This window comes from Penicillium cosmopolitanum, assembly GCF_028827165.1.
Source record: "Penicillium cosmopolitanum strain IBT 29677 chromosome Unknown utg000011l:1.0-3548175.0:1.0-3550911.0, whole genome shotgun sequence".
Classification (NCBI taxonomy): domain Eukaryota; kingdom Fungi; phylum Ascomycota; class Eurotiomycetes; order Eurotiales; family Aspergillaceae; genus Penicillium; species Penicillium cosmopolitanum.
The window spans coordinates 1,877,105-1,904,460 of NW_026622681.1; the positions used below are offsets into that span (position 1 = coordinate 1,877,105).

The 27,356-nt window shown below is 49.8% G+C and overlaps 12 protein-coding genes across 12 annotated transcripts; 7 read left to right on the forward strand and 5 right to left on the reverse strand.

The window, feature by feature from the left end:
- Positions 1-242: 242 nt before the first annotated feature.
- On the forward strand, positions 243-2,599 carry N7509_012203 (uncharacterized protein; the record flags this gene model as incomplete). Its single annotated transcript, XM_056636840.1, has 2 exons — positions 243-1,391; positions 1,442-2,599. 2 exons carry the CDS (start codon positions 243-245, stop codon positions 2,597-2,599), a joined length of 2,307 nt encoding a protein of 768 aa, XP_056482870.1.
- Positions 2,600-3,029: 430 nt separating this feature from the next.
- On the reverse strand, positions 3,030-5,589 carry N7509_012204 (1,4-alpha-glucan branching enzyme GLC3; the record flags this gene model as incomplete). The annotated part of the gene is made up of 9 exons (XM_056636841.1): positions 3,030-3,056; positions 3,122-3,752; positions 3,817-4,152; positions 4,208-4,635; positions 4,712-4,900; positions 4,973-5,085; positions 5,142-5,241; positions 5,355-5,479; positions 5,535-5,589. 9 exons carry the CDS (start codon positions 5,587-5,589, stop codon positions 3,030-3,032), a joined length of 2,004 nt encoding a protein of 667 aa, XP_056482871.1.
- A 499-nt stretch (positions 5,590-6,088) lies between these two features.
- On the reverse strand, positions 6,089-8,524 carry N7509_012205 (alpha-1,2-mannosidase family protein; the record flags this gene model as incomplete). The annotated part of the gene is made up of 5 exons (XM_056636842.1): positions 6,089-6,238; positions 6,304-6,547; positions 6,618-7,363; positions 7,443-7,876; positions 7,978-8,524. The coding sequence occupies 5 exons, from the start codon at positions 8,522-8,524 to the stop codon at positions 6,089-6,091; spliced, it is 2,121 nt and encodes a 706-aa protein (XP_056482872.1).
- Positions 8,525-10,471: 1,947 nt separating this feature from the next.
- N7509_012206 (uncharacterized protein) lies at positions 10,472-11,236 on the forward strand (the record flags this gene model as incomplete). The annotated part of the gene is made up of 1 exon (XM_056636843.1): positions 10,472-11,236. The coding sequence occupies one exon, from the start codon at positions 10,472-10,474 to the stop codon at positions 11,234-11,236; it is 765 nt and encodes a 254-aa protein (XP_056482873.1).
- Positions 11,237-11,366: 130 nt separating this feature from the next.
- Positions 11,367-11,948, reverse strand: N7509_012207 (uncharacterized protein; the record flags this gene model as incomplete). Its single annotated transcript, XM_056636844.1, has 1 exon — positions 11,367-11,948. The coding sequence occupies one exon, from the start codon at positions 11,946-11,948 to the stop codon at positions 11,367-11,369; it is 582 nt and encodes a 193-aa protein (XP_056482874.1).
- A 1,118-nt stretch (positions 11,949-13,066) lies between these two features.
- On the reverse strand, positions 13,067-14,246 carry N7509_012208 (aldo/keto reductase; the record flags this gene model as incomplete). Its single annotated transcript, XM_056636845.1, has 4 exons — positions 13,067-13,561; positions 13,631-13,864; positions 13,958-14,015; positions 14,107-14,246. 4 exons carry the CDS (start codon positions 14,244-14,246, stop codon positions 13,067-13,069), a joined length of 927 nt encoding a protein of 308 aa, XP_056482875.1.
- A 1,965-nt stretch (positions 14,247-16,211) lies between these two features.
- N7509_012209 (LITAF-like zinc ribbon domain-containing protein) lies at positions 16,212-17,181 on the forward strand (the record flags this gene model as incomplete). The annotated part of the gene is made up of 3 exons (XM_056636846.1): positions 16,212-16,236; positions 16,312-16,849; positions 16,956-17,181. The coding sequence occupies 3 exons, from the start codon at positions 16,212-16,214 to the stop codon at positions 17,179-17,181; spliced, it is 789 nt and encodes a 262-aa protein (XP_056482876.1).
- Positions 17,182-17,885: 704 nt separating this feature from the next.
- N7509_012210 (uncharacterized protein) lies at positions 17,886-18,555 on the forward strand (the record flags this gene model as incomplete). The annotated part of the gene is made up of 2 exons (XM_056636847.1): positions 17,886-18,132; positions 18,281-18,555. The coding sequence occupies 2 exons, from the start codon at positions 17,886-17,888 to the stop codon at positions 18,553-18,555; spliced, it is 522 nt and encodes a 173-aa protein (XP_056482877.1).
- A 479-nt stretch (positions 18,556-19,034) lies between these two features.
- On the forward strand, positions 19,035-20,478 carry N7509_012211 (uncharacterized protein; the record flags this gene model as incomplete). The annotated part of the gene is made up of 3 exons (XM_056636848.1): positions 19,035-19,290; positions 19,367-19,860; positions 19,927-20,478. 3 exons carry the CDS (start codon positions 19,035-19,037, stop codon positions 20,476-20,478), a joined length of 1,302 nt encoding a protein of 433 aa, XP_056482878.1.
- Positions 20,479-20,970: 492 nt separating this feature from the next.
- On the forward strand, positions 20,971-21,831 carry N7509_012212 (class II fructose-bisphosphate aldolase; the record flags this gene model as incomplete). The annotated part of the gene is made up of 1 exon (XM_056636849.1): positions 20,971-21,831. The coding sequence occupies one exon, from the start codon at positions 20,971-20,973 to the stop codon at positions 21,829-21,831; it is 861 nt and encodes a 286-aa protein (XP_056482879.1).
- Positions 21,832-22,119: 288 nt separating this feature from the next.
- On the reverse strand, positions 22,120-23,286 carry N7509_012213 (uncharacterized protein; the record flags this gene model as incomplete). The annotated part of the gene is made up of 1 exon (XM_056636850.1): positions 22,120-23,286. One exon carries the CDS (start codon positions 23,284-23,286, stop codon positions 22,120-22,122), a length of 1,167 nt encoding a protein of 388 aa, XP_056482880.1.
- A 2,216-nt stretch (positions 23,287-25,502) lies between these two features.
- Positions 25,503-27,027, forward strand: N7509_012214 (MFS transporter; the record flags this gene model as incomplete). Its single annotated transcript, XM_056636851.1, has 3 exons — positions 25,503-25,757; positions 25,817-26,218; positions 26,326-27,027. Coding segments are annotated over 3 exons (1,359 nt in total), but the record flags the coding sequence as incomplete, so codon positions are not given.
- Positions 27,028-27,356: the final 329 nt, after the last annotated feature.

The window sequence follows — 27,356 nt, forward strand, 5'->3', positions numbered from 1 at the left end:
CTTCGCTTATGATCACGATCTGGACCTATCGAAAACACATCCCAGATCGCTCGAAATTGCATCTTCTCTTTCATGCTGCTCATTTCAAACTTTTCGGCCGCCATTTTCTTCCCATGGAGCCCAGTGAGGAAGACCGTCTCGTCTACGGAGTACTCCATATATAAAGCCGCGATGCGACTCCCCCCGGTCCACTCTGCTGGACAGTGTCGCTGCGACTTCAAGTGCTTCTGCGAGTCTTCACGATGGTCTGGAAGAAGAGCTCTCTGCTGGTCGCATTGACATGCGCAGCCACCACTGTGGCTCTGCCTTCTCCGTCTCTCCCAGATCATGTCAATGCCAATCAGGGCAACCATGGAGGATGGTGTCCGATAATTGGGAAGCCCGAGTCGAACTGGCGCAATGGTCCTCTTGCCGAGATTGTACGCTTGGTTGAAAAATGTCCTCAGGGCCGTCCCTTCTGTCGTGAATTGATCCTCGAGGAATGCGAGGTGGTTACCAAAGTCGTCAAAACAGTTACTCCCGCCGCAGCTACCGTCAAGGTTACCAAGACCATCACCGACCATCCAGAGCAAGTGACGACCAAGACAACGACAGAGCATTGTCTGTCAACGATAACCAAGTCTGCCCACACCAGTACGCGCCATTCAACTTCGATTGTGACCCATACTGTCCCGAAGACGGTGACGGATTGGTCGACCCTAACCTCTACTAAGGTTTCAACTGTGTTCCTGACCCAGCCGGACCTTGAAACCATCACTATCCCTGTTACAAGCTTTATCACAAGCACAGTCACCGACGAGATCACTGACTATGCTGCTGCCACGGTCACTGAGTCGTTCACAGACACGACTACTAGAACATTTACAAACACCATTACTGACTACTCCACGGCCATGGTGACTGCTTTTATCACGGAGCCAGCGACTGTCTATATCAGCAATTTATATACTGACCTCGCCACTGCCACAATAACCAACTATCACACGGAAACCATCACCCTTTCCTATACCGATACCGCCACAGCGACAGCAATAAATACAATACCGTCCACAACGACACAGGAAGTAGATGTGACTGCGACAAATACCGTGTCCCAGACTATCATCAATACTGATTTGGAAACTGCAACCAACACTATCTCCGCCACTGAGACCGACTACACAACTCTAACCTTCACCACGGTGGAAACTGATGGGGTCACAGTAACCGCCACCGCCGTTGTTACACTCGCTCCAGCGAAGAGAGATGTGGTTGAGGAGCGTGCCGCAAGGACTACTCCCTCTGCCCTAAGAGGCATCCATGCTACTCATCTGCAAAGTGCATGCGCTTTCTTGTATTTCGAGGAATGGGTCTCAACAGTGTATACCACCAAGACATTGGCTCGGGCTACTGTACGTATATTCACTTGCCCCTGTAATAAGGATACTAATCCGTTCCATAGGTTACCCAAACGGTCACCACACATTCCGTGGAACCCAGGATACATACTGTCTACATGACAAAGTTTACCACGGACTTTGTGACCAAGACAGCCCCCGGCACGTTGACCACGGTCAAGGCTGATACAGTCACGACCGATATCACAAAGACAACAACTATCCCAGCGACGTTAACTGTCACCGCTTGCTCGACCACCACTGCCACCGATATCGCTACTGTGACTATGACTGTCGAGAATCCCACCACGGAAACCAAAGTCATCACCGCTATAGTGACTAGTGATATCACAACTCCCACTACCCTTGACATCACAGCCCATGAGACCGCCTCTGTAACTGAAGATGCCACTGTTGACATAACCAATACTGTCACAACCGATATCACCACCACGCAAACCAATACAGAGACGGTCGATATCACCACTAGCGAGACTACTATCCAGACTGCCGATAACACTGCTACTGAGACAACATCAGTGACAGCTACCGAGACCTCCACAGTCACTGTTGATGTGACTGAAATAGCAACTATAACAGCAACTTCTTCGTTTACCGTCACAGCCACTGTGCCCGTCACTGTTGAAACCACCATCTCCAACACTGTTGATGTTACTAAAACGGCGACTACCACTTCCACCATCGACGTGACCATCACCCAGACAGTCTCAACAACTACCACAACCACTATCACGTCCACGGCGACTAGCTCCGCCAATTGTAACGTGAACATCGTCTCAAATCCCAATTTTGACAGTGCAACCTTATCACCCTGGACATTCTTTGCTGTTGGGGGCGGAAGATACAAGTTTGTCTCTGGCGAGACCACAACCTACGCACTCGATCTCTACTCCATCGATGTAGGAACGACCATTGCGGAAATCTCCCAGGTGCTTACCACTGTCCCCGGACAAACGTACACCTTTTCGCTGGATTACAACGTTATCTCGAGCACCGTTCAATCCAACATGTTTTGCGGGCTTACTGACTCTACCACGACATACTTCACGGTCCCCATCGATACAGCCACCAAATCCGAATGGCATACATATCAGAATACTTTCCAGGCATCGTCGGAGAGTACCACCCTTCTTTGCAGGTTGACAGCAGGCACTATTATGTCGCTTTATCTTGATAACATTTCTCTGGCACAGTCATGTTGATTCATGTCAATTGGGTGGAAGGGGAGGGGAATATTTGTCTTCTTGCAGCTGTCGTCCGCTCACTAACTTACTTCGAGGGGGATTTTGGAATCTCCATCTCATAGTGTATCTATCTTGGAATCGGGTTAGGCTTCCAGAACCATCTTTCATATAGTCCCATAATTAATGTTTGACTCACCAACGTAATTGTCAGAAGGCCATCTCGGACTTGAAAGCACAGAGGTCTTAGATTGCAAGCGTACACATACTAGTATACATATCCTAGTAGGTACTAGTAGGGATTTGGTGGTACACATCATTGAAATAATATTCGGACGATTACTGGCTAATTGGCTAACTAAACAATCTGTCTTGTTGAACGTAGCATCCTTTGTGTATTTATTGAATTACAAGGGCGCGGGAAAAAAGGAAGTGTAGTATCTCTCGGAGTTTAGAGTGTATGTTCCAATGCGAGAACCTAGAGCCGAGATGTTAGAAGGGATGGAGGAGACGAAAGAGCAGACGATAGGGAATAACACTCACCAAAGCAGTCCGCGTAGGAATATAAACCTGAACAAAATTATTACGCCCATTCCAAGGCAAATCAGTGGTAAAGAAGCGAGTCTCCTTGACATTCCTACCCAATCCTCCAAAAGCGGCATCATCGGAATCAAGAACAATGCGATACGTGCCCGCGACATCAACACCGACGCGATAATCCGTGAAGCTCTCCGTAGGGTGGAAATTGAAGATCCACAACAGGCCCGCGCGTTCAAAGACGAGGACCTTGTCATTCTCATTCTTCAGACTGATGTACGCCTGCGAGGAATGCAGCCAGCCGTATTTGGCTTCGGTGTGCTGCATCGCGCTGTCGAAGTCGTTGAGGAATCGGTAGCGTAGGAGGTCGTCTGTTGTGAGGTTTAGTTGGCGACGGGCGTACCAGAAGGAATTGCCGTTTCCTTCGCGTGGGAAGTCGAGCCATTCTGGATGTCCGAATTCGTTGCCTTCGAAGTTTAGGTAGCCCTCGCCGCCGAGGCCGTGGGTTACGAGTCGGATCATTTTGTGGAGGGCCATGCCGCGCTCGATGATTGGGGTGAACTCTGTTAGTACAGACATGTGGGTGTACATTTCCTTGTCGCAGAGCCACATCATTAGAGACTTGTCGCCGACCAGGCTTTTGGGCGAGTGGTGTTAGTTGGAGGGAGTGGTAGAGAGGGTGTGGGGGATGCTGGACTCACGCTTGATCGTGACTTTCCGCATAGGCGATTGTCTTCTCGCCGTGTCGACGGTTCGTCAGAGTGTGGGCGAGATTGCCAATGTCCCACTCGCCGTCTTCTTTCTCTTTCAGAAGCTTGATGTACATGTCTGGGATGGCCATGCCTAGTCGGTAGTCGAAACCGACACCGCCAAGCGCGTGGGGTAGACAGAGGGCAGGCATGCCGGAGACATCCTCGGCGACAGTGATGCACTCGGGGTAGAGCTGGTGCAGCATCTCGTTGGCAAGAGTGAGGTATGTGATACCTTCCTCGTCGACGGCTGGGCCGTAGTATTCGTGGTACCCGCCAGAGAAGCCACTATGCAGTATATGATGGTTAGCGATGGAAAGACCTGACTGGGGAAGATACTCACGTTCCAATTCCGTGGTGAGTGTAGAGCATGCTAGTAACACCGTCGAAGCGGAATCCATCGAACTGGTACTCCTCCATCCAGAAACGAAGGTTACTCAGTAGGAAGCGCAGCACCTCATGATGTCCATAGTTAAACAACCGACTATCCCATTGGTCATGGCGGCCCTTGCTACCCTCGTGGAAATAAAGATGATCCGAGCCATCAAACATGTTGATTCCATCGTCGACATTCTTGGAAGCATGACTGTGTACCACATCGAGCAGGACCACGAGGCCCAGACTGTGTGCTGTGTCAATCAACTCCTTGAGATCCTCGGGGGATCCGTAGCGACTGCTCGCCGCGAAAAAGTTGTTTACTTGGTAGCCGAAGCTGGCATAATAGGCATGCTCCATGATTGCCATCAGCTGAATGGCATTATAGCCGAGACCCTTGATGCGCGGCAGCATGTTCTTGGTAAACTCCTTGTATGTGGCGACTCTTTGTCTCGGGCGATGAGATACCGACGTGAGCCTCGTAGATACGCAGGCTCTCGGGCTTCTTGGGACGGGGGTGTTGGAAGCTGTAGCGTTCGTTGGCGGGCGGGTTCCAGAAGACGGCGTCGTAGATTGGGGAGACATTGAGATCTTGCACGACGCGCTTGATCCATGCTGGGACTCGGTAGACGCGTTCTCCGTGGGGGAGGACCAGTGTGATCTTGTGGATGGTGTTAGCAGGCCATCCTAGCCAGATTTACGTCTGGATTGAAAATATTGGAGGAGTGCGTACTTTGATCTTGCTCTGGTGGGGGATGGCAGGGGCCCCGGCTTTGGATGGCACGGTGACCTCCCAAATACCGAAGTTGTTCTTGGTCATGGGGTTGGCATTGACGTCCCAGTTGTCTGCCAGTCTCAGTAAAGCGATTCAAATCCGGGTTGTTCATCAGCACGGCACGTACTGAAGTCGCCAACCAGCGAGGCCTCCTTGGCATTGGGGGCCCATTCTCTGTAGAGGATATCGCCATTTGGCTGTGCGTTGAGGCCGAATGTTTCATAACCCTGAAGTAGGAGGTTAACGGGGGGGTTCAATTGGCATGGAAGAATGCAGCAGCAGGTGGGATATGGCCTTGATGATGCAATCAGAGGGGGAGTGTTGAGTTAAGTTCACTGACCTTGCTAAACTTCTCCAGGCCGCCTTCACTTCTGGCAATGTCACCGGCCCATTTCTCGACGACACTAAAGCGATGCTTCAGGACATCGGCATGATCTTTTAGCCATGGATCGAGTTGAAGGACGCCTGTGATGGTCAGTGGTGGTGGTGACGGAGCTGGGGTGGGGCAGATGGAGCGTACCTGTTCCGTCGGGGGCGCTGACGGCTTTGGCAGCTTGAATTGCTTGATCCGCCATGATGTGACGGAGGGGATACAAGTCAATTGGGAATAAGAGAAGAAGAAAATAAAGTAACCTGAGAGATGCAAAAGAGAAAAAGAAAAAGAAAAGGGGGGGCGGTTCCCCTCTCTTCTGTCCCTCTCAACGTTATCGCTGGATGCGGAGACTTTGGAGCTCGGGCCTCCCCGCAAGTCCAGACTTTCTCTGCTTTTGTTTCTTCCCTGTTTTTGTTCTGCTTTTACTTCTACTCGGCACATCACTTCTCTTTACACTCTCACCCTATGGTACTTAATGGTACTTTGGCTGTGGCATCTGCGAACATTCTATATATCTGCTATTGCTGGCCCCGGTCAACTGAATATACAGCATCCCATTATCAGTCAACGCTGAACACTCAACACTCGTACTACAGCTGCCCTGCTGCACTGCACCGTGATGCCCCACTTCTCGAACTTATGTACACGAGAAAAATCTAATTATATACAAGAACAAGATCAACTTGCACTCAATCCTTCTACTACTCCGACGCTGGACTCGGCGGCAACACGCCGCTCGTCCAATTGACTGCGGTTGGCCCCAGCTCAAACTCCAGCTTGCCTCCCTGCGCAAAGACATCATCCCACGTCAACCAGTTCTTCTCCCACGTCTTGCCATTCACCTTCAAACTCTGCACATAGTAGTCGCTGTCCCCATTGCCATCTCCGCCCGTGGAGAGGATCTCCAATGTCTTACCCGCCCCAGATCGATCGTCATCGATTCGAACCATGGCGAGTGGATGAGGAAGGTGGTCTGCCCGGTGATCGGATACAGACCGATCATGTTCCAGAGTAGCCAGGTCTGCATTGCCCCGGCATCACTATTTCCTGGCAGACCAGACTTCCCGGTGTGGTAGTCACCTTTGGCAACGTGACGTGCCCGCGACACGGACAGATCCTGTCGGTCAACGTAGTTGTACAGATAGGGCAGATTGAACATCCTGCAGTGGATTAGCATATCTCAAAGCGAGCAAGTGTAGAATGGGGGCGACCAGGAGGGAAGATACATACGGCTCATTACTCGAGTCGAAAATCCCCTGATCAAACATAAGATCCAACCGCTGGACAAATACCTCCTTACCACCCATCAATTCAACAAGATGCTTCATATCATGAACATCATTCCAAGAATACGCCCAAGACCCATCCTCATAAAACGCATCTCCCCAATACCCGCCTTGCTTCGGATCAATCGAAATAAACGTCCCATCCTCATTACGAGGTACCACAAACCCCTTAAATCCCAAAGAGCTCTGGTCGGGATTCCAATGATTGCGCCAATTCCTCGATCGATTCAGGTACTTTCGCGCATCATCGTCCATCTCAAGCCCAGAAGCAACCTGATACAAGCCAAAATCATTACAAGCATATTCGACTGCCCGCGTCACAGCCCGCGTAAATCGCGGCGTAATGTACCCCAAACTAAGCCAGTCGGGCAGTGCGCCGCGGCCTTCGTGCGTTGAGGAATCTTTCGCAATCGGGTCGACCGGATAGTTTGCTGGTGTGATTTCTGCGTCTTTGACCATTGCTCGGTAGCCGTCTTCCCAGTTTACGGCGCCCCGGACGCCCTTTACGTAGGCGTCGGCGAGGATGTTGTCGGCGTTTGATCCGCCTTGTGTGCGGCCATTGTAGTTTGATGAGCGGGCGTCCGGGAGATAGCCGTCGTGGCGCCAGATGTCGATTAGAGAGCGGATTTGTTCTTCGTAGGCGGTTGGTTGGAGGACTTGGATGAGGGCTGTTGAGCATCGGAAGAGGTCCTAGAAGGTATTAGTAGGTGGACTTATCAATGCCAGTCTATGGCCAGGACTGGTCAGAGCAGAGCAGACGCAGACTTACCCAGAAGGTAAAGATATCTTGATAATAAGGCTCGCGAGACTTCCAGCCTGGGTTCTCGCCGGTCTGGTTGGTTGGGATCAAATGCATGTGGTAAAGCGAGCTGTAGAGGAGATTAAGACTCTCGTCGTTGGTGCTGGTGGTCTTGATCTTTGAAAAGACCTTTTCGTTCCATTCGGAGATGGTGTCGTCAACGACAGAGGTGAGCTCGGTGCCCTTGGGTATCTCACGATCCACATTGTCGCATGCCTGTTCTGTCGAGATCCAGGAAATACCTACTCGGGAGGTAATCTCGCTTTCTGTAAAGGTGAAGAGTCCACCGACTCTTGTAGAGCCTGATGTGGATGAAACATCACCTTCAGGATGCTCGGTACTGTTCATCGTGTCTGTTTTCGTGAATGTTTTGCTGCTCACAGCCTCTGTATCGAAATGGCCACCTGTAGGTAGAGCATGAGACAATGTGGAGACAAGGCAAGGCTGCATACAAGCAAGCCAAAAGAAACGACAGAGAAGTCTCCATGTGTAGGATTCGACTTACAGAAGTAAATAGACCAATTGGGAGCCTCATTCCAACCATTATCATACGTCCCCATCCCCTCATAATGACCATCATCAAAGAGAGTCAAATTCCCACCCTTATAATTCTGACCCCAGCCCAAGCCCCGAAATGAAGGCAAGACATGCGAAACATCAACCAAGACATTATTAGCCTTCGAATCAACCGGGAAATTATACCGATAGATGCCCGCCCGAGACGTAGCACTGAGCTCGACCTCTACACCTTGGCCCGTCTGAGCCTTGTAGTAGCCCACAGAACCTTCATCCGTCCCACTGCGAGCGACTGTGATTTGGGACAACGGATCACTGATATTGCTGCCAACTAGTGGTAGTTGGGAGACGGTTCCGTATTTCGGTGCTCCGCCGGTACCTTGTTCGTGCATTAGACTGAAGCCGGAGAATTCGCCGGTGGATAGATAGCCGGAGTATGCGTCTGATCCGGATTGATATAGATCTGGGCCTAATTTGACCATGCCGAATGGTCGTGCAACGCCGGGGAAGTCGTTGCCTCCACTTTCAGATCCCATGCTGGATGATAGCGAGGAAATAGTCAGTAGATGGTATGGTGTGGTGTGGATAGTATGGATAATATATGGATATCATGGATAGATCTGATGGTGGGATGATAATAGGGCATCTTACAAGACATCAACATGTTGACTCAAGTCTTCTGCCGCTGAGACCATAGTCAGGATCAAACCTGTTAATAACATGGCGGAGCGCTTCATGGTGTGTATGTTAGTTGGTGAATTCAGTTCGTAAAGTGAGGAGCCGGCAACATATAAGGAAAGACACTTGTGTCAGGTATTGATTTCCCTCTCTGTAGCCTCGAGCAAAAGAAGAAGCAAAGCCCCGTGAAAGTGATTTGGGATATCCTGGAAAAGGCCAACTAAAGAGTCAATTGACCAGACCACGCGCAACTACGTCGTACGGCGCAAATCCTCGACGGACCCCAGGAAGGAAATTACAGATAGAAATAGACAACGGGACCAGACTAGCCAATAGTTAGGAACCCCGCCGACTCACTCATTTGATGCTATTTCCTGATGCTGGACCCTTAGGGGCTAATATATTATCGGAATTGCCCCTCTTTGGGGAAGGCTAGCCCTAACGAAGGAGATCCAGTGTTCAGTGGCATGTGTATGATTCCTTGGCCATCAAGACTGCCCCATCAGGGAACCCTTGTGGACCCCATCAGGCTTGCATAACTCGTAGGTATTTACCTCACTAGCTCAAGTTTTTAAGGAATTCTTGGCGGAAGAATGTGGTCGTTGTGCATCTATCAGTTTCCCCCGTGGCCCGCCTTGGCCCAGTGATCCTCCTGCTAGTACTAGCTATAGGTTGGTGGGTAGGGTGACTCTATTTTTGGTCGGACTTCGGAAGTACAGAGCATCTTGATCTTGTTCTACGGAGTACTCCGTACCTCGCACTGTTTTACTGTTGCTTCTCTTTTCGGACCCGGATTTTCTAATTTGGCCTTAAATGCTAATGCGAACCTGGGGCCAAAAGGTGCAAGGGCCGTCATTGAAAGAGATGGGATTTGAGAGATGGTACATAGGTATGGTGAGTGAAGAGGGGTTAATGGTGTATTCGAGACTATATGCATATGAATATGCATCTGGATATGCACATAGTTTGTAGTCAAGAAGTAGTTAAAGTTGGGTGGGGAGGATGACCAAATCAGCGGCCGTCTTGGGTTCACATGCGGCGATCAGGGCACCCTCCACGTGTGGTTCTGCCCTGGGGTGGTTGGCCCTGAAGTCTGACGATATCAGATAGGTTGGATATATGTGCTGATCACATCTTGAGGTACCTGATATTCCAGAGTTCCAGAGTTCCCGTGGTTTGGGGACGGGGTATGGAGTACGGACCACAGCCTATCGATGTTTACACGTTGGTGGCCCCTGGACCCTGTACCCTCGAGCCTTGGGTATCAGGTGTCTACATCTTTTTCTCTTCAAGTTCCTTTTTCTTTCCATTTGCATTTCATCACTAGCAGTGATTTACTGTTGTGAACATAGTAGCAGAAGCAAAAGCAGACTGAGTTGCTCAGACCTGCCCCTGGACTGACCCGCATTCCTACAGTAACAAGGGAGTACTCTGAGTCTTTGAGTCTTACTTTGTTATTTCATATTTCTGGGGAATGACAGTGAATAGTGAACAGCTAAACTCTGTAGGAATAGACTGATATTGATCATTTTCATTGATATATCCTCTGTCTTCATATCTCAACCCACCACCTGCCTCATTTCTGCCCCAGCTGTCAGGCACCAAAGCCCCAATCAACTAGTACTCGCACCCTACGGTCAACTCGAGTGGGTCTGACCGTTGCAAAGCTCCTTGCAAGCTACTCAATTATTCTTTGCTTCACTTCCACTTGATCTGCTCGGCTCTGCTCTGCTTCGCTCTCAGGCAGCCCAGCATGTCTCCAGTAGACATTGCCATTGTCTCACCTAGCTAGCACCCCGTCCACCATGGCACCTCGATGTCCCTCCAAATCCCAAATCACCTGGTGGATGCGTGTCCGTCGCTTCGTCTACGACCTCGAATCCCCCTTCCGTCTTCGACATAGCCTCGCCCGCCTAAATCACCGTCAGAAACACCCTTTCCTCGCTCTCCTCCGCCTCCTCCTCCCTCTCCCAACATGGCACTTCAGTCTCCCACCCCCGGTCCCCGTGAAAACCATGCTGAACAATGTCCCACTGCTCCAGGCCCGCAAGGCCCAAGCCGACCTCACCAACATGCGATCCATCCCCCTTTGGCGCGCCCGCGATACCCCGATCCGATCCCTATACCGCCTCTATGAGGCCCTGGTTGCGCGCGAATTCTACGCCATCGGGCCCGAGGTCGAATACTTCTTCTACCAGTCCCGTCGTGCCTGGGCTATACATCGGATTCCGGACCCGCAGGACCAGGATCCGGTGCGCTATGCCATTCTCTCGTGTATCGCGGAGGAACTCGCCCTTGCCTTCAACTGGCGGATGAGTCTGGGTATGCGCCGTGAGAAGAGTAAGCATATCTATCGAAAGTCCTTTGATGATTTGCTTCCTCCCTTCACCGCTGAAGCCGCGCCCATCTGGACCAAGCGCGCTCAGCCAATTGATGCGGATCTGCTGGTTGGATTCCCGGCTGAATTGCTGGATGCTTCGGGGAGATTGGTTCTTGAGGAAGGCGGGGAAAATCCCAACTTTGCGGAGAGGAATATCGTCACCGATACCGGTCACTTTTATACTGTCTAGAACGAGCAAGTGAGGAGGGCGAGCGAGAGCTGGAAGAAAGACCAAACAGCAACCACTACCAGGCACAGCGGCTGGCCAGACGCCAAAAAAGCAACGAGCAAAGACAAAGACCAAAACAAAAACACATCCCCTATAGAAAAGCCTCTTCATTATATTTGTCTCGATAAGCCGCTGCTATCTCGTTCATGGTGTGTTTATCCGGCGGCATCTCAAACGAGCAAATGCTCATCGTCCTCACATATTCCCGATTCAACGGACCACCAGCCTGCGTCCGCAAATGTTTCAACATAGCCACGACATCCGAAATATCCGACCCGCGCTTAATATGTCTTCGACTATTATGTATGCGACGAAGTTTACGCTCCAGCGCCCACTCCAGCGGCACCGCGAGAACGCGCAGATACGCCCCTTCCCACAGCACGATATTCTGCTCCTCGGCTTTCTCGAAGAGTAACTCGCGGTGGTTATCCGGTACGAAGAAGGCTACTTCGTCATTGAGCCAGTCGTCGATGAATCCTAGATGGCGCGCGGCGCGGGTCATCGCGTCGCGGAGCGGCTTTTTGATATCGTTGTCGTGCGCCCACTGTGGTTCGAGAAGGTAGTCGATGTCCCCTGTGCTTTCGCGGTTGTGGAAGAAATTTGTCGCGAGGAACCCGCCGGTCGAGATTAGGGTTATTGGGGCGAAGGCGATGAGCCAGTCGTCCTGGCCCATTTCGGTGTCCAAAACCTGTAAACCTAGAGGTTGGTCGGTTTCGGTCAGCGGCTGTCGAAGGACAGTAAAAAAAGAGAGAAAGGAAAGGGCACCAGAAAGGGCGTCGATTTTTTAAATTTAATAGAGAAGAAAAATATCATGATATTTATGACCATTTGCCCCTCTCTTCCACGGTTGTTTCCCCCATGGCCCGCTTTCTCTCCAACTATCTTCCACCCTTTCAAGTAGACGGAAAAAATAATAATCACCTGCTTCATCCATGGATGTATTGATTAATCATACCTCTTGTAAAATCATCAGCGCCAAACCGGTCTTTCTCCACTTCCATGCCTCTTCGTTGCCGTTGCCGTTGCCGCTGACGCCGAGTCTTTCTCTGCTTTCTGGTAGTTGACGGACGACCGATGCGACGAGCATAGACGATGAAGACTGGCATGCCGGAGCCTTGAGTATCAAGGGTTGTAGAACATGAACATCAAGTAAGTTGAAAATCAAGAATGAACTTGAAGACTGGGAGAAGTCGGACTCACCTGGTCGGCCATGTTCTAGAACTACCCCGCCTCTCCTGCACGCTGCTAGAATAGTCCACGCTGACGGGCTTGGAACGGATGCGGCGCTTGGAGACTGTAATAAGTACTCTCCGTACATTGTGGACTTTGACTAGCGCTGGTCTTTAGTTTACTTGGTTTACTTTGGTTTAGTTCCGGTTTACTTTGGTACTGGCTGTGTGGATGGGAAGTAGTTCCAAAGTTAAATATGGCTTCTGATATACTTTTGATAGTACTAGTAGTACTAGTACTAACTATTACTATACTTTTGATAGGTAGCCCTGGAGAGCCCTGGAGGCTTGGAAAATATTGCCGAGTTAAATCCTTCCAAGCATTCCAAGGTTGAAGAATTCTTGCTTACACCTGTCTCAGTACTTTTGTTTCCCACTTTGGCTGGAAGATATTGTTAATTGGTCAGGTGGTAGTACTTCCACATGGATAGCAACTGTCTTCCCTACTACCTAACCACATGGCGTCTTGGAATTGCGAATTGTTATCTTCCAAAGTCCACCGGCAAAAGCACTAGTACCCATATCATACGACTAGACCAACTAATAAACAACTAAGGTTTACCTACTCATCCAACCTGGTAACAGTCGGATCCCACGCAACGGGACTATACTCATCCGTCTCAAGCGCCCGTACTTCCTCACCAGTCAGACTAAAATCAAACACATCCGCATTAGCAAGAATGCGACCCGGCGTCACACTCTTAGGAAGCGGGATGAATCCCTTATCCAAACTCCAGCGAATAAGCACCTGAGCCGGCGTCTTGCCGTATTTATCCGCGAGTTTCTTGACACTGGGTTCGTCGAATCGCGCACCGCGCACAATCGGACAATATGCCTCTAAAAAGACCCCTCGCGCCGTGCACCAGTCTACGATATCTTTCCGGCCTAGCCAGGGATGGAGCTCGACTTGGTTGATACTTATGATTCCGCCACGGCCTTTACCGCCTCGTTCGGCCTCGAGCTTGGAAATGTATGCCTCTAGCTCATTCAGGTGGTGGACTCCGTAATTGCTGACGCCGATCGAGCGGATTTTACCGGCTTCGACGGCTTCGACTAGCTGTGTGTTTGTTAGCCAGGGAAGAGTGAAGGGTGAAGAACGAGGACCCGGAAGTGAGCGTGAGCGTACCGCTAACCATGCACCTTTGCGGTTCTCGGATCCGCCTCGGGGTTGATGGAGGAGCATTAGGTCGATGTAGTCGAGCTTGGATAGGGCGAGGGACTCGTCGATTTGTGCCTTGGCTCCGTCATAGCTGATGTTTATGACCTTGGATGTGAAGAATATCTGTTCGCGGGGAATTTGGGAGCCTCGAATCGCATTGCCGCAGCCAGCTTCGTTTCTGTATATTGCTGCAGAGTCGATCTGTTGGGTGTTAGTGAGGTGTCTCGCAATATCTCATATTTTAGTGCGGGGTATGGATGGGTAGGGGTATCTCCTGTAAGAATGACAACTCACATGGCGATAGCCAGCCTTGAGTGCTTCGATACAGCATCTCTCTGTGTCAGCTGGGGGACTACGAAGTGTGTGTTAGTTCAAGTTCATGTTGGGGTTGCCCATGGGAGTTCCCGTGTGCGGTGGGGGGTTGAGGGGGTGGCGTCTCGTACGTTTTATAGACCTGATAGAAACTTGAATCAGCGCGACGATCAGGGAAATGATATTGGATGGAATGCTTACTCCGAAGCCTAAGCGAGGAAATCCCAAAGCCACTGGGCAATTTGATGGTGGAGGTGATGGTGGCTGCCATTTTTGATACGAATCGCATCTGGTGCGGGGAAAGTGTCGGAGTGGAAGAAGGAAGTTGGAAATGCCAAGTTGGAGATGTTCAAGTTGGAAGAAGGGCGGATTTCTTGACTTTGTACTCTTCTCCTCCCTCGCCAGTCCGACCGGGGTTTAACTATTTACATCCGAGTATCTCCTTTGCATCACCTTAATGAGCTCTTTCTCGAGTTCCTCTGTCGCGTTATTGGTTGTGATATTTAGTCATCCGCGTACGCCTCAAAGCTTGGTTTCGGATATGGTAGGATTCGGTAAGCCCGAGGTTTTGTCTGCGAAGGATCGGAGATCAGTTGGCGTGGAGGTGGGTGAATTGAGGTTGTGTCCATAGTGATTGCTTAATTTTCGTCGTTTTGCTTGGCCGTCTGAATTGATTGGATCTTCAAATTAGTTCTTCTAGACTGTAATTTCTATCGATCGTAGCACTCTGCAGTGAGAGGAGTAACCTGAAATATATACTCCGTACCCCCGCTAATGACTGAAATACAAATGCATTCTCAGCAACATGTTCGAAGTCGAAATTTTGAAGAGCAAATAAGCTGGAAGCGTTGAAGATGTATTCCGAGTCAGCTTTTCAAGACATTAATTCGCTACGGAGGACATTCTCCTAGTTGTGTTGACTTGAGCATCCAAACTGGTCAACATAAAGAAGTCTAATTATGCGGCTTCAAATATCGCAGGACTTGGCACCTCCATCGAATTCCGTGACCGTCATTGCCCGCATGATCAGTTCCTTCCTCTACTCGTAGGGCTGTACTCCATTTCGGATATAAGAACGGCATCGGTTTCAGCTCCAGCCGTAGGATTATGCTCCACGCGGCTCGTAGCATACCGTCCATTAACCTCATTTGGTACGCCCAGGTTCAAGAAATACATGTCAGACTCCAGTCGGGGGCCAAATATACAGCTAGTACTATTTAAGTCGATGGACAGCTCACTTGGACGCCTGTTTCCATATATGTATGTACGTCGCGCCCGGAGTAAGTAGAGCATTTCATGCGATGTACAATTACTCTTACGGAGTATGGAGTACTACTGTATGGATTTGTACACAGCCTTGCGCTCCCCACTTTACTCGCAGTTTCTTCTACAAAGGGGAAGGGATTGACGCATGTGGTCCCAAAAGTCGGGCTTTGATTGGGCTAAATCAACAGCCCTAGTTGAACCCTGATGTACTACATACGAGTAAAAAAAACTTCAGGGGCAAGGCGCAGTTCTCCCCGCTGAGAATTGGTTTTTGACAAAGAACCTGAAGGAATTGATTATCTTTTCCTACTAAGACAATAATATACAGAGGCAAGCATACTGATTGAGATCTAGCAACCCTCCCGAATCATCTTGACCCCCCTTGAAGATGGGTCTTCGAGCTCCATACGAGGCAAGTGGATCCACGCATGGTTACATGTAATGAATGGCAATTACGAGTCTCAGCGTGGAGCATAGCCTTGCGGGCTCCGACGCCTCACGAGGTCACGGCACTCTTGCTAGCTGAGAGAGGCGTCAACCTGAGTCGTAGCAAGCTAGGGGGGAGGGGTGGGGGGATTTAGGAGAGCCCCAATGCATTAATTGAAAATGGTGATCTGGATTGAACCAAACCTCAGCGGTCTCCACTGAGTAGAGATAAAATTGGCATGTCCACTCGTTGTTTGTCTCCGCGGGGGCTTGAAAGCAAAACAAAATAGGGCAGTGAACGATCTCAACTTTAAATCGTGGCCAGGCTCATTTTGACGGGAAACAGCCTTGACGATCCGATTAAGGCGCTATTATTAACGGTCCTGAAATTTACTTTCTGTCTTAAATCTAGAAACCGCCCCCATCCCGCGTCACATTATTTTGCATTTCTCCTCCCCCGTCCCCCCCGATCTCGACGTTTACGTCTGCAACCCCTTCAAAGAAAAAACCAGCAAAGCCCCACGACGCCAATTTACGATTCAATATGGTGACACAAAATGATAGCGAGGGTGAGTGCTGCGTCTACGAGTATTCGCATATTCTGGGATTTCACCACGCGACATAGGTTATTGACTTGCGACCAGGCCTCATTCCCCTCGAGCACACTGGCCAAACCTCAGCCACTGGCTTCACCACCATCCCCCCAGTTTCGCCTGGTTCACCAGTTCCTCCCTACCAGTCTACAGTCAGTTCCTTGACTCCACCGCCTCTGAGCCCCCGACAACCCTCCACCGACGGCGACTACATCAGCCAAAGGCCAGCAGAGAAAACGCGGGTCGCAGACGATATCGCCCCGACCTTTGTGAGCAGCTCCAAGGACAATGCACCTTCATACCCGGGACAGCCTAAGGAGCAACCGAACGAGTACAACTCACCCGACGATGTGAAGGGATACCCCGGACAACCCCAGCCTACCTACCAAGACCCTTCACAACAAGCTCCCAATTACCAGCAAGCTCAAGCCCAGCCGGGGGTATACTATACTCCGTACGGTCCGCCTAGTGGATACGCCAGCGCTACACCACTGCACGCGCTTCAGTCAGCTCCCGCGCCGGTTGATTGCCCTTCATGTGGACACCGCGAAATGACCCGGACGGAGGCCGTTACCGGAATGACAACACAGTAAGTGGATTTCCGAGATCCAGCCCCGATCCCAAGACTACATGCTCTGCATTGTTAAAATAGAAAACAAAAGACTTTGAACATCTTACTAACAATTGGAAAATAGTGGTTGGGCGGCCGTTCTTTGCTGCTGCTGCTGTCTCGGATGTTTCCCTTACCTGATGTCTTCCCTGAAAGACGTCGACCACTACTGCGGAAAGTGCGGTGTTAAGCTGGCCTGCTGGCATAACAGCGGTCGGGTTCAAGTCATGCAGACTGGACCCGCTCAGCCCTCTCAGCCTGCTCAACCCGCTCAAACTGCTCAAACTGCTCAGACCCCGGCGACCCAATGATACTAGAAGCTTCTTTTTCGGCTGCCTAGTTCCTTCTTTTACGATTCTTTGTTATTGATATTTTTGAAGTGATACCACTTACGTTTTAACATACGAAGGCGCGTTCGGGTGTTTGATTGTGGAGTTTTGTTGATCTTGGTTTCGCTTATATGACTTGATCTGGATTGTATATCATCGCTCTATCTTTTCAGGGAGTATTAATACAAAATTTAAATACCAACAACTTGAACGGTCTGTTGACGTTTACACTCTGATACTCTGATAGATGTATGATTTTCATTGTTTGGTTTATAAACAAAGCGAACTAGTGGTGCTCAAGATCGAGCTCGAGATATTCCGATGAATTCCTTATTAATCGAGCTTAATTAATACTGTTGCTAATAGTACTGTTAATTTCTGCTATGACGTGTCTTTCTTTGATACCTATGGGCCTGCCCTGGCTATTATCTCGTACCAGCGAAGCACAATCGGATTGAGTACGTTTTGTTCTGGAGGCTTGCTTGTATGTCTTTGTTCTTGATCACCCGGTATCTGGAATTTGCCTACAAAACGAAAGAGTTCCCCCAGTCTAAGGTACCTTCCATCATCATCCTCTTACTTTAGCAGTTATGTGTGAACTGACCTATTACCACTTCCACGCTTGCGGGCACATCTCCTATTGGATGATGCTGTCTTGCATGACTTATACGTATTCTATCCGTTCCATGCCCGGGAAATTCCTCAACTGCGAGTATGTCGAGATATATCATGATCTCACTTCCGAAGATGACCAGTCGGACTCTCCATGCCTGTGGTGCTGGGAGGAACTACCCACAGCATCTATCGACGACCCTATGCCAACCTTTGGATGCAGCGATTATTCTATTGAAGGTTTAAATTCGGATATTTCACCCTTTGAATTGGCAGCGCAATTCAACCCTGAAACGGAGAGAGAAGATTCTAGTGATCTTGGTAAGTCCTCAAGCGATGAGGACGAGGACGAGGATGAGGATGAGGATGATCAAATCGGCCATCAGAGACATACTTGATTGGCAAATCCGACGAAACAACCCCCAAAGATCCTCCTCCAAATAAGAGGCTATCGCTGATTCTTCTTTAGCTTTTATTCAAGTTTCCTTGGAGCATTACATGAGTGATGTTTACTCGGTGATCTCAAGTGGCAATCCCGAAGATGACTCCTGTGGACAAGAGACCCCGGAGACAGATATCCTTGAACAATTAGCTGATATGCTTATACAGATTGAGGAGGAAGAGCCTTTGCTCGTGCACACCGGTTTATATGAGTCATCCTCGCCATCGCCTGAGGAGGCAGGATCATCTGATTCTGAGCTGGAGGAATTTGGATTCTTCTTAACACCCCACGAAATCCTGTGAGTCAAGGATCGTGTTGTGCCACAGTTCATAGAATAGTTCAACCTAAATATAGCCTTCTTTCTTTATAGCATCATGTCTATTAATTTTCTACGGGCGGATGATCGGAGAGGATAGTCGACGGTAACCGAGTATTTTCAGATAATCGGACATGGCCGTGTTATTTCGTTTTCGGCAGAAATTCAGTACCATTCAAATCTTCATTTATCCTTTAATCGTACTAATACCCGTACCCAAACTGTGGTCGCAATTTATCCGATGAACCTCGCCACTGTCATATCCTTGGCCCTTGGCTAAATTAACATTTGTCGAACTCGGCTGGTCGGACTTCCACCGAAGATCCCCCACCGCGGCATCTCCAGATAAACCCCCAACACCCCCCCACGTTTCCCCATCAAGTTTCTGTACATAGCGGCTATCTTTCCTTGCTTGTTTAACAACTTCTTTACCCTTTGCATATCTGATTCCCCCATTCAAACAAGATGTCTAAGCCTGCTGTTGGCTTTGTCGGCCTGGGAGCCATGGGTTTTGGCATGGCCACCCACCTGGTGAAGCAGGGCTACCCCGTCCACGGCTTCGATGTCTTCCCTGCTTCGGTTGATCGCTTCAAGACCGCCGGTGGAATTCCGGCTTCCTCGCTGCAAGACTCTGCAAAGGATAAGCAATATTATGTCTGTATGGTCGCATCAGCACCGCAGGCCCAGTCTGTTCTCTTCGGTGACAATGGCATTGTTGCTGGTAAGTTTTGTCGCAATTCTTCGATTCTTTAATTCTTTGATTTCCTTCAACTGACTGGTTCATCTTATGTGTACAGTTCTTCCCCAAAATGCGACCCTCCTCCTCTGCTCCACTGTTCCAGCTTCTTATGCCCAGTCTGTTGCTGCTGAGCTGCAGTCGCTCGGTCGCGGGGACATCCAATTTATTGATGCCCCCGTTTCCGGCGGTGCTAAGCGTGCTGCGGATGGAACTTTGTCGATTATGGCTGGTGCATCGGACTCTGCTCTGGAGAGTGGCCGGTTCCTACTCCAGGAGATGTCCGATTCCGACAAGCTGTATCTGGTGCCCGGTGGCATTGGTGCTGGAAGCAACATGAAGATGGTCCACCAGGTCCTGGCTGGTATTCACATTTTGGGTGCTAGCGAGGCCCAAGGCTTTGCTGCACAGTTAGGATTGGATGCTGTTAAGACCGCTGAGGCGATTAAGTCGTCCGACTCTCATACCTGGATGCATGAGAACCGTTTACAGCGTATGTTGGAGGAGGACTGGTACCCTGGTGCTAGTGCTCTGACTATTATTTTAAAGGATGTGGTAAGTGTAAATTCGATTGTGGTGCTTTCTATGGTGATATTTTGAAATACTAATCGAGTTGAGTAGGGCATCATCACCACTTCTGCCCGCCAGAACCAATTTCCTACCCCTCTCTGCTCAACAGCAGAGCAAGTCTACCTCTCCGCTCTCCTACAGGAATATGGCCCTGTCGATGACTCCTCGATGGTCCGCCAATACTACAAGGAGCCCATTACGAAGGTGTCCTCCACCAAGTCCGCCGAAGAGACCGCCGAGGCTTTGCAATTAGTCCTTGATGTGATGGAGTTGACGAATCTTGTCGCCGCCGCTGAAGCCATTGGCTTTGCGCGCCACCTCAATGTGGAACTTAAGCAGTTCTTTACTCTTGTCAGTGATGCCGCAGGTGCCAGCCGTCAATTTATGACCAAGGGCCTAGAGATCATCGAGGGCAAGATCGGGCAGAACTCCGAATCTCTCAATGATGCTATCACTCGTCTGGAAAAGGGTGTACAAAAGGCCAGAGACCTTCACTGCCCGCTCTATCTAGGAAACGCAGCGTTGAATCAGCTTTTTATGGCGAAGAGACACGGTCTTGGTGCGGAGGGTAGCACCAGTGTGATCAAAACCTTTGGCAGATAATGTAGATATCCCATTTCCTTTACATAAATTGAGAGTTTTCATTTTTAAAGATATTTTACCCCCTAAATTTCTCCTCTCACTATCTCCTCGTAATTAATTGGGATTGTTACTGTCGGCGGATCTCCCCCACACGGCGATACTTCAACTTTCCTTCCCACTCACTCCCCCGTATTCCCCCACAAACCGATGCCAATGGACAACCCATGCCCGGGATTTTTTTTTTTCATTATTTTTCTAGAGTTCCACGCAGCCAGGGGCTAATCCCCACACCGGCTTTACAATCCGGTCGTATTTGACGTAACCGCGGGGGGGTTCTTCGGACCATCTCCGAGGACTCGGACAACATGCGACTATCACAATACTCGGACAGAACAACGATCGCCATTAAACAAGAGGCACACAGGGGAAATTAGAACTTAAAAGCCCCCGCGTCGCAAAACCCATTCGCATATTCACCTTTTCCTAATCCTACATATACCCCTCTCCCACAAAATGCCTCTCACCGACAACCGCGCCCTGCGCATCCTCGACCATGCCGCCGAGAACCACTACGCCGTACCAGCAATGTGCTGCTACAATGTCGAAGGCATCCTGGCTACCGTCCGAGCCGCCGAAGCCAAGCGCTCGCCCGCTATGATCCTCCTATTTCCGTGGGCAGTGCATTACGCAGATGGCATCCTCGTACACGCCGCCGCCGAAGCCGCGCGCAAAGCCTCGGTCCCCGTCACCGTGCACATGGACCACGCGCAAACACCGGAGATCATCCGCTACGCAGCGGATCTGGGTGGCTTCGACAGTATCATGGTTGACATGTCGCACTACGAGAAGGCGGAGAACCTGGCGCTGACGCGGGAATTGGTTGAGTACTGCCATACGCGGGGGATCGCCACTGAGGCGGAACCCGGCCGGATTGAAGGTGGAGAAGATGGGGTTGCGGACACGGCAGATCTGGAGGGGTTGTTGACGACTCCAGAGGAGAGTCAGGAATTTGTCGATACGGGGATTGATTGGTTGGCGCCTGCTTTTGGAAATGTTCATGGCGAGTATGGGCCGCGGGGCATTCAGCTTGAATATGATAGACTTCAGTCTATTAATAAGGCTGTTGGGGGACAGGTGCGGCTGGTTCTGCACGGTGCGGATCCGTTTACACAGGAGATCTTTCAAAAGTGCATTGATTGTGGCGTGTCCAAGATCAATATTAATAAGGTCTTGAATAATCCTTATATTAAGGTTCAGCAGGAGAAGGCAGGCAAGGTGCCGCTGACGACGCTTTTGGAGGAGGCTACGAATGCGATGCAGAAGGCAGTTGAGGGATGTATTGATCGGTTGGGCTCTGGTGGAAGATACCCTTGATTGAAGAGATTATGCATGTTGGAGCGCTAGTTTTTGTGTTTTTGATATTGAATTTGTATTCAGGCTACTGAAGAAATAAAATGTGGTAACAAATCTGATCTACCCCAAAACGCCCTTTTCATTAAAAAGTTTCTTTGGATATCAACGAAGCCCCAGAAAACCAAGCGCCACGAGTTCCTTGCCGGATATATTGAAATACAAGAAATGCAGAATAAAGGATTGACAGGCAGCTGTGGTATGATTAGTCGGTGTACGCAGGATTGAGGAAAGGTTGCCAGACTTACGAGTTTAACCACCGAGAGTCTTAAGGAGACCACCCAGGATAGGAACGCTGTCAAAGATGCCAGTGAGACCTCCCAGAGGGTCGGCAGCATCGGCACTCGAGGAAGGAGTGGCAGAGGCAGAGGCCGAAGCCGAACTGGAGGCAGTTGCGACCTTGCTTGAAGACATGTGTTGCTCGTGAATCATGACAGAGTGTGTTGGACGAGCCTTGGTAGACATGGTGACAATGATCTGGTGGGTGGGAGTGGACTGCATCATGACCGAGTGGGTAGACGGCAAGACTGGCATCATCATGGAGTGGCTCGATGATGTCTTAGCCTGGGGCATGGGCATGGGAGTCTGCATCACAGAGTGCACCATGGAGGACGAAGAGCTCGGGTGAGCCTTAGGAATGGGAGCAATCGTTACAACAGCCTCAGTGGAGAAGGCAGAAGAGTATGTCTCTGGCATGTCCGGCACAGCGGAGAACATATCGATCTCAGACATCATGGGAACCTCAGAGATCATAGGCATATCATCATCAACAGCCGGGGTAGAAGTGGGCATTTGCATAGGAGGCTCCGGATCCGACAGAGGAGCTGGCGCAATGTTGGAGACGGCCGCCGGGAGCTCGCTCTGCTGCTTGTGAGGCTCAGCCACCACATCAGGCTTCACAACCACGACGTGAGTGGGCTGAGGCTGAGCAGGCTCAGAGACGACTTGGAAAGTGGGCTCCGGCTTCTGTTGAGGAGCTTGGAAGGTTGGAGCCGCCTCCTGCTTGGGGGCTGCCTCTTGCTGAGGAGCCTGGAAAGTGGGCGCCGGGTCTGCCTGAGGGGCCTGGAAGGTGGGTGCAGCTTCTTGTTGGGGAGCCTGGTAGGTAGGGGCTGCCTCTTGCTGAGCCTGATGGAAAGTGGGAGCAGGTTTCTCGGCCTTTTGGGCAGGTAGCTGATAAGACTGAGAAGCAGCCGGTGCCGAGTTATACTTTCCAGCCTGGGCGGACTCGGCGACCTGCATGGCCTCCATATATGCAGGAACGGGGTTATCCATTCCATCGTCATCTTCAACGGCGCTACTGGTGTCCGACATGAAGGGGAAGGTGTTGAACGGATCGCTCTTGGCGTCAGGCTTGGGGTAAGAGGGAGCCGCAGCGGCACCGATGGCCATAATGGCCAGAGAAACGTAAGATGGATGCATTATGGCTGGAGAGGTCTTGGCCTGGACCAGGAAGAATCGGAAGGAGAGTATTAGGTCGGAGATGAAACTTTGCACTTTGATTCGGGGGGAAAGGGATGCAATGGCTTTTATGTCAAGATCGCTCGGATTCTTGATCTTCACTGTGTTTTGATATTTGATCTGCGGCGTCCTCCATGCCTTATACCCTAGAGCACGCGCACTGATGACGAGTCTAGCATAGCATAAGGGGCAGGCCGGCCCTGCAGGTATGGAAACCCAGCGGAGATGGTTGGATTCCAGTGCCTTTACCGCGATTGTGGTTGGCAACCGTGGAATGATCGTCCATAAAGTTACTTGGACAAGCGAATCGGGGGTTGAAAAAGCGGCAGACACATTGATCTCTCATATTCAGTGGAAACTACGCTCTTCTAGGTGGCCGGTTCATGTTCCCAATGTACAAGCCCCCCGGTAGAATGATATAGATTGCGGCTAATGAGGCTGGTTGTCGCATGAAGCTGCAGACTTCAGCCACGCATCGGCATTAACCTCGTGGTGATGCACTGTGTCGTCAGCTATACTAGTTCCGTGGTCCATTTACCAAAATCGACCTTCTTACAATTATTGCTCAACGAGCGATATTATTCTCAGCCCTTCACCAGGAGTAAGCCCCTTCCGCCTCCTTCAATTCAGAAAGCCCACGAGAGTTCACAGTAAAGACTCTCCTCTCGACGATGGGTACTACACAGGGATACTCAGGCACGCCAGAGTTCATTCCCCTGGCAACCCTAGCAGCCCGATTCCCCTTGCGCCGCCAACCACCCATCATGCAGACCCGCCTCGGACCGTCGAAGAAAGTTCCACTGCATCTCTGACTGCTTTTTCAGTGATCTGTAGTTGATACCAGCGGTCTAATTGTTGTGATCTACATGCGAAATCCTTCCGCATACTTGCTATCAGTTCGGATGTAACAGCCACATTGCCCTTGATTGAGACAACTGAAATATGACAGGTCACTCACGGCCAAAGAATTCAACCAAGTTTCTGAGAGGCGCTTGGCCTTAAAATTGGTTTCATGTTTGTGTTTGATGACTGTCAGCGCGTAGACTCCAGTAGCAAGGAGCGAGTTTGTTGTCTGCAGGATGTTTATACGAACGGATCTTTAGATGGACCCAAGTTACAGTAGAGAGCCACGCAGCTCATGTCAAGCAATAAGCTAGGATCTAGGCTCGGTTAATCTCCTGAGACTTGATTGTCATGTTGGACATGGTTTTACTAGTCATAGACCTCGGAAGTGTTTTCCGCCAACACTACATTCCTATGGCTCGCCTCCGGCTCCCGAGGTCGCTTTTTTTGCCAAGTTCTCTTTAGATTAAGTTGGAAAACAAAAATAAAACGTAAAGATTGAGGTGATTACTATTTATACAAAATCTTGGAAGTGTTACCTAAGTATTACTTGCCAGTGAACTACTAGTAATTTGCTACGTTAGATTCGAAAATGTCACCGATCCCAGTCGTTGAGCAGGCGTCCGGCAGAGCAAAATATATAGTCGAGTACCGAGTGAGATTACCTAGTCGTAGTACTAGTAGTAACTTTAGAACGACCAAGGCTGAATTTGAAATTTGCACCTGGGCAAGGTATTACAAGGGTCTTCTAGGTTACAGTGGCTTACTAGTATTAACATATAAAAAAGCATCTCAAATAATCCGCGTGCTACTAGTAGTATTGCTGGTAAGCGACCGTTGTTAGTTGACTAAGAATTCTAGAAAGACATCAGGAAAATCGATATCTAAAATGTTTGCAAATGCCTTTCACCCATCTGAGCACATCACTCTTGTTGATTTATATTGAGCTACGTGAGATCAAGCTGGTAATTCCTTCATTTTTATTCCGATACTATGAAACTGCCTTCCCGTTTTGGGATCCATCCCGGTCCAGCTCCAAGTTGCTCTGGAGAGAAGAGTCATATGTCTTCGTCAAAAAAGCACCTCGAAATGCCCTCAAGAACTTGAAGAATAATGTTGCCACATATTCGATGAAGGGAGATTCTCGTCGATTAAGATGCCAGTACGTATATTCAAATTGTTCAACATATAATACACGAGTGACTCGGAACGCTCAAGCCGCCCGCTAAACGAGCGAGTAGCCGAAATGCCGATCCGTCTCCCCGCTTTGGAAAACCTGTCAGCCTCCACAGATGATCCTGCTTAAGAATCGCTGAGCCAATTTATACATAAGAAATGGCTACTTTAACTATAGCTCCAACAACAGACACATCGGAAGCGCCCCGCCAAGACCAAAATGTCGACGTGGAAGACATACAATCCATTGGAACACCGACATACCCGGAGACGAGACCCCGCCATCTCATGCTGTCAGCATTTCTCCGCGATGGAATGAATCAAAGACCATGATATGGCGGTTGACAGCTACGTGCTGGTGTGCATTTGTGATGGGTGCAAATGATGCCGCCTACGGTGCTATCATTTCCTCTGTTTGTCCTACTTATCGAAGTGTGTCTTATCCAAGCTAATAAGAAAACCAAAAATACAGCTAGAATCCTATTACCAAAAAAGCTATACTGTCATCTCGCTCGTCTTCTTGTCGCCATTTTTCGGTTATGTTATTTCCGCAATTTTGAGCTACTCAATCCACCAGCGTTTTGGTAGAAAAGGCATTGCCATAATCGGGCCTACTTGCCATCTACTCACATTCGCAGTTATATCTGTTCACCCGCCATTCCCAGTGCTAGTGATAATGTACATTCTTGTGGGGTTGGGAAGTGGTGTGCAGAACGCCGCATGGAACGTGTGGATTGGCAACATGGCAAATTCGAACGAAGTCCTCGGATTCTTTCATGGGTTTTACGGAGTGGGCGCCACAATTAGTCCTCTCGTCGCGACGAGCTTAATTTCCAAGGCGGGCTGGCCGTGGTACTCCTTCTATTATCTTATGGTATTCACATTCCTCCCCCCCCCCCACACTTCCCCCTTCCCAGCCACCCACCCGTCATGGTTAGAGCCCACACGAAACGACAGACTGACCTAACGCGTATATCTTAGACCGGAGCGGCTGCCCTTGAAATTATTTACGCTGCAAGTGCATTTTGGACCGAGACTGGGACTAAATACAGACAGGAAAGCGCTGGCACTACCGTCAGAGGAGGAGCACTTCACCAGACACGATTAGCTCTCACGTACAAGGTCACCTGGATCATCGCGGTCTTCCTTTTCCTATATGGAGGAACAGAAGTGGCTATTGGAGGATGGATCGTCGTTTTCATGACGAACGTCCGTCATGGCAGTGCATTTGCGTCCGGAATGACAGAAACGGGCTTCTGGCTTGGCGTTACAATGGGGCGATTCGTCCTAGGTTTCGTATCGCCTCGAATTGGCGAAAAACTGGCAATCACGGTCTACATTCTTTGTGCCATCGCGCTCGAGCTTATTTTTTGGCTTGTTCCGGAATTCATTGTTTCTGCGGTGGCGGTGTCTCTTGTCGGTTTCTTTTTAGGAACCATATTTCCGGGCGTCGTGGTTGTTGCGACGCGTCTTCTGCCAAAGAACCTCCATGTAGCGGCTATTGGATTTGCTGCTGCATTTTCCATGGGTGGAGGCGCTGTTTTCCCCTTCATGATCGGTGCCATTGCGCAGGCGAAGGGAGTGAGCGTGCTTCAACCTGTTCTGCTGGCAATGTTGGCCGTGGCATTGGGTATTTGGTCCACCCTTTTCAGAATCCCCAGTATAGAGCAACGTCAAACTTGAAGAAAGCCGGTGAGAATAGGCTAATAGGTATGTTGTGCCCTCGAATAACGGATTCATTATTTTGTTCTTTCATGATTTTCTTTATGTCTCCTCATCGAGGAGCTGACTATCCTCCTTTGTTTGTTGTAATATAAATTGGAAAGAGTAGTTTTCCTAGGCAAATACTTTCAAATGAGCTTTTGGGTAATAACAAGCAATTTTTCTGTATATTGGGTTTCGAGGTGGGGAATTTTCATAGAATGTTCGATTCAAATGCAAATCATTCAAACGACGACAGGTACGTCACGATTTGGCACGTTGTCTCGTACTACCTGCCCTTGCATTCCTCC